This window comes from Neomonachus schauinslandi, chromosome 3 (assembly GCF_002201575.2).
Source record: "Neomonachus schauinslandi chromosome 3, ASM220157v2, whole genome shotgun sequence".
Classification (NCBI taxonomy): Eukaryota; Metazoa; Chordata; class Mammalia; order Carnivora; family Phocidae; genus Neomonachus; species Neomonachus schauinslandi.
The window spans coordinates 72,037,035-72,047,477 of NC_058405.1; the positions used below are offsets into that span (position 1 = coordinate 72,037,035).

Genomic DNA, 10,443 nt, shown 5'->3' on the forward strand with positions numbered 1-10,443 from the left:
TTCCTTTCCACTTATAATAAAAGAAATGCAATAATAATAATAATAATAGGAGGAGATGGAGGAGTGATAATATTCAACATTGGCAAGGGTATGGCAAGAAGAAACACTTCCAAGAAACACTAGTATGAAAATAATTGTTACTGTTTTCTAGAAAATTCCTTGGCCTTAAAAAAATGTTTGGATATGCTTTTATCCAATCATTACACTTCAAATGATCGAGCCTAAGAAAACATAAGAAAGAAGACAAATAAGTATACACAAAGACTCAAATCACAACACTACTGAAAATAGTGTAGAGTAAGCAGAACTCAACTGCCAGTGATTGGGCAATGAATCAACTCTGACACAATTCTCCACCTTCTCCCATTCTTCCCACTTCCTCAAGAGGCTGCCCCGGAAGTGTCTCCATCCCATCCATATAATTCTTCTGGCTGTAATTTCTTAAAACACTGTGCTCCTTGCTTTCATATTTACAATTATGTATTTATTTTTTTGCTTTTTTGGTCTATTTCATCCATTAGACCGTAAGACGCATAAAGACAGGAGCTCTATGGTTTGTTCACTGCTGCAGTCCTTAATTTACAACTTCTGGCCCATAATAACCACCCAAAATGTGTTGAATAAATGAATAAGTGAACAAAACAGAATATTATGCTGCCATTAAAATATTTCTGAAACACGGATGACCTAGGAAATGTCTACAATGTATTAATAGAAAAACACAAAACTCACATTCAAAATTATTTTAACTATTGAAACATGCACAGAAAAAAAATCACAGTGGAAGATAAAACTCCATAATAATAACTCTGGCTGGGTGTTAAAAATATGTTAAGTATTATTACTTCCTTTTCCATATTTTTCTATGTTCAAAATGTTTTACACTGGGGATGTATTATGTCCATAATAAAATCATACATAAAACCCAGAGGAAACCACAGGAGTAGAAGACTGGAGACAGCAAACAAGCCAGTGCAGAGAACCTCAGGAGGGGACACTGGCCAGCCACGGCGGAGCAGGACGACAGGGCTGGGAGAGGCAGCAGAGCCTTTTCATAAGCAATTATGGAGTGGTCCAGATTTGTGAGCAGATGAAGAGTGATATGGTCAGTGCCAGGCTGTAGAAAGATCTCTCTGGCAAACTACAACCCCCAGGCCAAACCCAGCCCCCTCTCTGTTTCTGTGAACTAAGCTGTACTGAAATACAGCCACACTCATTCACTGATGTACTGTCTGCAGCTGCTTTCATGCGAAGTAGTTACCACATGGACCATTATGGCCCAGAAAGCCTAAAATATTTACTATCTGACCCCTTACAGAAAAACTCCACTGGCCCCTGGTCTACAGGCTGTATCAGAGAAAGGAGAAATCGCACGAATTGAGGAGGTGGTTGCAAAGGCCACCCTTTTAAAAGGAACGTGGAGGATGACTGGTGCAGACGGAGGAGTCTTGACAAGTATCTGTATTGACAGTCAGATGGAAGAGAAGAAAAAGGCTCCTCTCAGAGGGTAAGGCATTCATGTAGTAGACAGTTACCGCCGTTTTAGAGAATTACTATTTACAAGTGCAGCAGGAAAAAACAGTAACAGCTGGGTCACTTACCCGCAGAATCAGAGCTGTAGAGACTGGTAGCTGCCGTGATGGGTCCTGGCGGGTGGATGGCACTCGCCGAGGACCTCTGACTCGCAATCAGGATCCTGCTCTTTGCAGATGGTAAACGGGACATTGCACCCAATCCCAACTGGGGCTTAAGGAGCATGGCCGATCGATAGAAAGTTGGAGGAACTTCATAATGAGTATAGGAAGGAGAACAAAATTCTTCTTTTCCCGGGCGTTCTGTAACCTGTGATAAATGACCAGAAGCTTAATCAGAGAAGCTCCCATCACAGGATGAGCATGGAATGTGGTCAGGAGACCAAGGCTCCAGCAATGGCCGCTCTGGCCCCACTGAGTTACTCCATCACTGACCACTTACCTTCTCTGGGCTCCAGGGTCTTCATCCCTAAGTTAACAATACAACTGGATGACCTCTCAGGTCTCTTCCAGTTCTAATGCGCTAAGAATCCACATTTCACTGGGAAAACAACTCACTGTACAAGATTTTTAAATTTGATTGCTACAAAATCACTGGAATCTGTGTGAGTAGCCAATCTATAAATACATAATTTCAATGAAGCAGGAAAAGAGTTTAGCCAATGTTCATAGAATTATGAAAGTTTCATTCTTCCTAATGAGAAAAGGCACAATGTTTATGGTAACCTACTCTTAAGCTAAGGAGGTGAACCTTACCAATTTCTGTTAAGTCTTTACCAGGCTACTTAGGCAATAAAAAAGCATTGTTAATGTGGGAGAAAAGGCTGTTTGGAAGAACAAAGCAGTTGATGGAAAAATACATTTTCAGGCCTCTACAATCTGTTTACATAATTAAAAATGAGAGACTGTGAATCTCCTCATCTGTCTCCCCTAGTAAGATGGGGTGTCCAGGAATGTTTGATAAGTTTCACTACAGTGAAAGTTCTAGGGCAGAATCTTGTTGACTGCTAAATCCATAGTACCTACAATGGTGTCTGGTACATAAAGTCAATAAATATTTATTCAGTAAAGGAATCATGTTTCCATTCTTACCTAAATTTAATAACATAATAATCCTGTGACTTTCCCCTATAGTTAAAGTTTGGGCTAGAACACAACCTATATGCGTTTTATATAGGTAATTCTATACTCACAAAGCCTGTTCATATTATCAGTGTTTCTTCATATTAAAAATGAAAAAAATAAGACAACTAAATTATCTCTATTTCCTTTAAGTTAAAAAAAAAAGTAGTGCCAGAGGCTATGAACGAAAAGATACATCTGTGAACTCTGCGCTAACTCACAATTTTATGTGTCAAACATTTATCTATTCAGGAATCACAAGCATTTAACAATATTCTTTAATAGGGGCTATAAAGCTTTGATCCAAGCTGTTGAAGAGAAAAACTCTCAATGTGATACTCTTTTAATCTTTGACGTTTTCTCCTTATACTGACATTATTAAACAAACAAAAGATTAGGCCTTTAAAGTTTTATCATAATCACATTGTAACGTATGCATGATTGCTCTAGTAGACAGGCTGAATTCAGGCCACAGCAAGTTATATTCCTGTGAAAGACATTCTATTCCTGCTCTCTAATAAAATTTTTACCATTCCCTGCTTACCCTCTTACTATCAACCTTTGGGTTTTCTATTATATTTATGTTCCTCTATTTTTTCATTGCAGTTTCTAAAATTCCGGTGCCCCTGCTCACTGCTTCTAGCCAAGTGTGCTCATGAAGAAAAGACTTCTATCCCACATCTGTCAGGTTTTCAGGATTGCAATATGCTGATCTCAGTAATTACTCAGTCCTTTAAAACTGGAGAGTCCAAAACCCAACATGCTGTCACTTGGAAGTGTCCTTAATGATTTCGGTCGCTGCAATGCCTGTCACTTTGTTGGGTGGTTTGTCTCTGGTAAGATGTAACAAATTCTTTAAGACAGTGAAAAGTATGCCTAATTGGTGTTTTTGATAAGGCAAGGGCACCTACAAAAAAATTCCACACTCGTTTCTTTCATCTTTACTGACAATACAGCAGGTGTCACTGACAGCTACGAACACATAGCACTGAACCCCAAATGACTCTTTCCCCTCCTTCTCTAATGGAGTACTTTTAGAGAAATAATTTTGAAAGCAAACTAAAAGATCCTTGTGATCTCAAACTCCTAAAAGTCAATCAAGGTATACAAACAGGTTAAGTTCTTACTAGATTGCCACTCTTCCTATTTGCCCTGTCCTGCTTTCAGTGGAATGGGCTGAACTGGGCAGACACACAGTAAATGTGGAGGCTTCATTGAGAAGTCACTGATCCAGATAGCCACTGGGAGAGGACCTGTGATAGTTAATCTTAACAACCTGGCTAGGTCATGGTACCCAGATATTTGGTCAAAGACTATTCTAGATGTTTATGTTTTCAAGATGAGATCAACATTTAAATCAGTAAGCCCTGAATAAAGCAGATTATGCCTCATCATGTGGGTAGGCCTCACCTAATCAGTTGAATGCTTTAATGGAAAAAGACTGACCTCCCTTAAAGAAGAGGGAAATCCGCCAGCAGGTGGCCTTTGGACTTGAACTGCAGCATCATCTCTTCCCTACGTCTCCAGCCAGCTGGCCCACCCTGCATACTTTGGACTTGCCAGCCTCCACAATTGCACAGGCCAATTCCTTCAAGTCTGGATAGATACTTACATAATACATACATATGTCCCTGTATTATGGGAGTAGGAAGGGAGACCAGCCCTGATCAGACATCTGTATGTTGCAAGTACACGACCTCACCCGTGTCCTCTCACCCCTGCTCCCCTCTTCCCACCTCCTTATACTAAAAATGCAAAGGGATTCCCCAAGGCATCAGTAGGAAGAAGTGTCCCAGAGACCTCAGGATAGGTGCAAGCAGAAAACAGTCTAAACCAGGAAGCATATTTGATCATCCTGCCATGATCTTCAAAGCCGCTTCCGGAAGCTCTAAATGTCTATACTGTTCCTGTCAACGGAGAAAGGATGCCCTCTCTCAGAAGAGCCCTTCCTCTGACTTCTTCATTTCTACTAATACTAACCCAGCAGGAATCTGTCAATAATGATGAAAGAGTCTGAAGCTGGTTTGGGTTTGTACTGTTAAGACTTTCCCATTTATTAAAAAGATATAGGACTTCTACAATTGAAAAATACTTCTGTTGCAACTGGTGAGAAATGTGTTCTTTCCCTGGAGATTGGCTGAAGCCATCCTGTGGCAAGGCAGGGCTCACTGGCAGGGGAGGTGGCCTTGGGACCTCCCTGCACCAAGCCAGAATGCAGGAAGGGGACCCACTGGATTTCGTCAAGTTGCAGCTCTAGGAGCAAAGGCCAAGGGCCAGCCTATTGATTAAAAGAGGATTATGGCAGAAATTGGCCCAGTACAACACCTAGGGCTTCTCTGCCCCGTCTTGTAGCTGGAAGACAGGGCCTTGGACACCTGATTATGGCAGAAAACAGTCCCCAGAGGGGCTGGTGCACAGTGGCGCTGCTGTCCCCCACCAATGGGGCCTCTCCAAACCCCTCAGAACTACTAACACCACACAAACACTCATGCTATCCCATTTCCTTGAAACTCAGGGTGGCTTCTAGAGGATTAAGAATAGGAACTATTTTGGGGGGAAATGTGCATATAATTTAGAAGTTATATTTTATGGAGGGAGCCAAAGCAATGCAGAAAAGACATACACAAAACCAAAATCAGTAAGGGTCACAGAGAAAGACAGTAACAGCATGTTTGCCGACCTCTCCACATAAAATTTCTCTCATGAATGTGTTCTTGCAGAGAAAAGTCTGGGGGATCTTTTTTGGGGTGGGTGGGGAACCAAATTAGTCTATTTGAAGAAATGGTACAAATGAATGAACTGAAGTGGATGCACTGGTACGACTTATAGACAAGGTAAAGGTAACCCCAACATGTGTTGTGACCAGGGCAGCCATCCCAGTGGCCACAGAGAAACCAGCCCAAGGGTGAGCTCTTATCACTGTCTTCCAGAGCGTGCTTGTCAAAGAGATACTCCGCCATGCCAGATTTGGGGACCCAATCATGCACAAGTTGCTTACTTCTGCAGTGACCCAAGAAGAAGAAGAAAAAGAGTCTTTGGTTATTTAAACAGCTTTGGTATCCACAGCCTGGGGAGGGTCAGAGGGCTACCTTTGAGAGGCCTCACAAGGAGCATCCCTGCCTTAGCAAGGAGCTTAAGGTCAGAGCCTGATCCTGAGCCTTGGAGGCCCAGGTGGATAAGGTTTTAGAAATTTGAGAAAGACTCACATTAACCAAGCTCAGAGACTGATGTATAAGACCAGAGTGGCAATCTGTCCACTGTTAGTGAGATGCCATGGCCTAGGGCCAGACTCTTTATGTCCTTTGGATAGAACATCCTCTCGCTGCAGACCTCTGTGTGAGAAGCCCACCCAAAACAGGACAGAATGCAGCCCGGAACAGCGAAATGAGCCCCTGCTGAAAAGACTGGACCCTCAGACTCTCTAGTTGGTGTTCTCTCTGTAGAGATGTGAGGTGGGAAAGCAGGCCCAGAGTCAGAAGACAGTGACCGAGCTGTGTGACTTGGAGCTAACAGCCTGCCTCAAGGCAGAACAGACGGTCAGCTGCTGGGGCACCTGTCAGTGATAGCTTTGGTCAAGGTCTGCTGCTTAGGATAGATTCACCTCTTTTGCTGGGCCAAAGCTGACAACTTCCACTCTGATCAGTACATTCAGCAAATATGTCAATATATTCAGTCAACCTAAGGTCCAACTTTGGACTTAGCCTTTCTATCTCTAAGAAGCTTTGGTTGACTTTTGTTTGGATCCAACATATATGAGTTCATAATTCAGCCATCATTCAACATTTTCTGACAACATCGTTATGTCAAGCACTGTAAACTCTGGGGACCCAGCAGAGAACAACAACAACAACAACAAAAACAGAAAAAAAGTCCCTGTTCTCATGGATTTTACATTCTAGTTGATGCCGCAAAAACAGAAAAAGTATATACGCCCATGGAGATAAGCACTAAGAAAAAAATAAACCAGAGAAAGGGGGTCTCAGGGAAGGTGAGGTGTCTCTCCAATGAAGTGCCATTTGAGCAGAGATAGAAAGTAAAGGAGACAGCCACTGGGTCTATGGAAAAAGAACATTCCAAGCAGAGGTAAGTGCAAAGACCCCGAGGCAGCAGAAGGAGAGAGGGTGAGCAGAGGAAGGAGAGGTGGTTGGGGAGGTTATGGAGCCAGATTGAGTCCATCCTAAAAGCTGAGCCATCCTACATGCTTAAGCCTGTGTTCTAAATGGCCTGGGCAGAACTGAAGGATGTTATGGAGAGGAGTGATCTGACCCCAGCTTTTAAATGATCACTCTGGCCGCCATGAGGAGACTGGTTCAGGAGATAAATCTGCCTTCTGAGCTCTGGGACGACAACTCGCCATCACACCCAGAAATGAAAGGGGCAGCACAGTGTTGGAATTGGGAGGGTGAGAAGAGCATCTCAGCACTGTCCTTGTTCTGTGGCTTTAACTGAGTTACTCAAATCCCTCCAAAGTGGTTTATACAATGATGAAAACTGTAATCTCAACCTCCAGAAAATACTGCAAGGACTAGTAAAGATTGATAAAGATGAAATGTTATGTTATGTGGGCTCAAGGCATAGTAGGTGCTCAACTAAATGTTAGTTGTAATTATTATTCTGGCTCAAGGAGCCCATGCCTAACACATTATTTGCTATTCACTGTGGTTTTCCCATGTATGAATATGAGATTCTCCCATAAGGAAAATACTCCCCCTGAGAGGATGAAGTCAGACCAATTTGAACAATGTATTTATTTTGGACTTTTCCCCCTGTTGATCTGGCTTATAAAAGACTTATGCTGACTTATTTAAGCATAGAAACCAATTTAAATGCATACTTATCTAACCTCTCATGTATTACACTGAGTGGAACTTAAATGAGTCTCCTTAGATGTTAGCTACATCTCATCATGATCGGCAAGCTCTTCCGGTCAAAAATGTCCACTTGTCTATAAACTTCTCTAGTTAAGAACATCCATTTCTGTGCACATGGATCCATCAAAATCTGCAATTTGCTAACAGAGGATATTCTGTTTTCACAGTTCACACTGAAAACACATAACAAACTTTACAGTGTTTGACTTAAAGATCATATCAGAATGACATTCTCTTACCTCCTGCAAAAACTTTTCACTCATTTGACTGAAATGGTGTCCTGGGGGCTTGATCCCAGACACCATCAACCCAGAACTGAAGACCCGTGGCTTTTGCAAGTCTGGCTTGTATTTCTCATAGAGGTTGGCAGATGGCTTCAGCTCACCACCTGCTGCCTTCTCCTCTTTGGGAAGAGACATGGTACATGTGGGCGGAACATAAGGAAGGCCCACCGGAACCAGCGAAGTGTCCACCTGGCCGAGGGCCTGAGGACTCCTCCTGATGTAGGTGATGATCTTGGGCCTCACGTGCTTGGGCTTGGGCAGAATGATGGGCTTGGGTTCTGTCCTTTCTTCTGTTTTTTCAACCTGGTGGCTCTCCATTCCCTCCTGTGAGGAAGGGGTATCCTCAGAATGTGGGAATACAGACTCGGGGATCCCACTGGGGCAGGTGCTCTTGTCAGGCACTTTCGGGGGTGTGTTCAACAACCGTGCACTATCAGTGGGGGGTGCAGCAGCCGAGGCTGACCTGGCATCCACACCTAATGCGCCAAGGTCCTGAACACTGCTACTAGGTGGTGGAGGCTGGTGGGTCACATTCACAGTTGTCTCTGGATGGAGGGGTGCCAGGCCACTGAGAAGAGCACCTGCTCCCCCTGGGGTGCTTTCAGTCTTAGCTGTATTTTCTAGGAGGTTCCTATCTTCTGCAACAGATGCAGTGATCTCTTTGCTGTCCCCTACTTCTGAGTTGCTGCTCTGAGGGCCGAGGGGCTCAGGGACCCCAGTGTTGAGCTCTCCAACAGAAGGATCTAAAGTACAAACTGCCACACTGTCCATGTTCCCACTGTCCAGTGCACTCTCCTCACTGACATCTGAGGGCCTGCTGTCTGGTGGGTCATAAGGAATAAAAGGTACATGCCCATCGCCCGCTGAAACGCCCAACTTCCTAGCTGCACTTGATGAAATTTTGCCAGTGGGCTGCTTCTCGGCAGCTTCCAAGGAAGCAGGGCCTTGTGTGGGGCTGGTCTGAAGAGAACCCTCCTCACCTAGGTGGACTGCTCTCTTGTCCTGCTCACTCCTGCCTCTTCCCACACGAGTGTGGTGGCCACTGCTGTGTGACAGGCTAAGGGCACCAGTGGCGGCCTCCTGCTGTGCTTTCCCACCTGGCTCCTTTCTCTCGAGGAGTAACACACTACCTTCCTTGGGGCATCCCAGACCCTCGGCCTGGATTGACTTTAACTCCTGCCCAGCCTGGGGTGGGACAAATTTCAGCTCTGGCTTGAGCTCTCCCTTTCCCTGACCTAACTGTGCTTCTGGCTTACTCAGGACTCCCTTCAGTGCTGAAGCTGAATCCAGACCAGGCTCTGGAAGGGCCGAATGTGATGTGCTCTCATTGCTGACTTTCGGTCCATGTCCCCCCTCCATCTGGGTCTCTGAGGGGGTGGTCTCCTTGGTTGCTGAGGTAGATGGTTTAGGATGACGCACACTCTTTCCCTCTGAGGTACTGTCAGCTGGAGGAAGAGCTGCCCCTGGAGAGGGGGCGGTCAACAGCCTCTGCGGCCCCTCCCCGCCACTGGGCTCATGACGCGGGGCTTCAGAGGAGTCGAGTGGCGTGGGCTGCAGACGCTGCCAGGTCAGGCTCCCGCCACGTTCCCTTGTGGGCATGTCCACGACAACAGCAGAGCCACTTGCTCTTTCCAAAGAATGCCTTCTCAATTCCTCATTGTCAAGGGTCTTTGCCAACTTATCCTTAGGAGCATGCCGGGGAAGTTCAGCATCCCTTTTAGCCAAAACCTCTGGACTGGCCTCCGCCATAACGTTCCTCCAACTTGACAGACTTGGTCCCTGAACACTGCGAGGGGTCTGTAGGATATCTGTGCCTCTCTCCACCGTGTGCTCTTCATTTAGTCCTCCATGGACGGTCGAAGAAAATTTAAAATCTTTCAGGCTGGTGGGGCCAGACTGCGATCCTTTCCCAAAGCCCTGAAGTTGGTGAGATTCCTTATTGAAATGGGTACTATTCTCTGGCTCGCTTGAATTTGCATTTCCAATTTCATCTGTCCGGTCACGTGTCTCAGACTCATCATGAGAGGAACTGACCTCCAACATGATTTGATTGGCATTTGTATCTCCCAGACTTAGGACACTCTCATTATTATTTTTCACTCCATTTCTGTTGTCCCGCAACTGAGCGTAACATGATTTCTTTGGAGCCACTGGGACACTCATTTTCAACCCTTCAGTGGGGGCTGCTGGCCATGCAGTCCTACTTAATGGAAAGGAGCTTCCTTCAAGCTGCTATTTGATTAATAGGAAATTCTCAAGCTGCTTGTTGCCCCCTGACAATGTCACGCTGCAATACTACTTTAATCATTTTCAGAGCGGTCTTAAAACCAAGCATTGTCTTGACATACAGCGGGATGACTTATCTGTTAGGTTCCTGCTGAATGAGAGCCAATTAGTCCATAAGACCTAGAGAGAAATAAAAATAAAATCATGTTGTTGGCACTGACAAATAGAGATTCTTAGGGGAAAAAAACATGGAAAACACAAATTTATTCATCACTTTCATATTATTATTTCATTCACTCAGCCCTTAAATTTCTCAAAAACCTTTCTGATAGGGTCCCTGCTGGCCAAATATGGGGAAATTAAAACATAAAAATGATTAATGTTAGAAATGGATTATAAAACATATTA

At 44.4% G+C, this 10,443-nt stretch overlaps 1 protein-coding gene across 3 annotated transcripts in view; it reads right to left on the minus strand.

Moving 5' to 3' along the window:
- Window positions 1-9,972, minus strand: part of MTUS2 (microtubule associated scaffold protein 2) — a 374,457-nt gene extending 364,485 nt beyond the window's left edge. For all 3 annotated transcript variants that reach the window (XM_044913210.1, XM_044913209.1, XM_021678263.2), the window contains exons 1-2: window positions 7,765-9,972; window positions 1,602-1,842 (exon numbers count right to left, since the gene is read on the minus strand). In XM_044913210.1, coding sequence (XP_044769145.1) covers window positions 1,602-1,842; window positions 7,765-9,972 — 2,449 coding nt within the window. The remainder of the gene's footprint in view (window positions 1-1,601; window positions 1,843-7,764) is intronic.
- Between the last annotated feature and the right edge of the window lie 471 nt (window positions 9,973-10,443).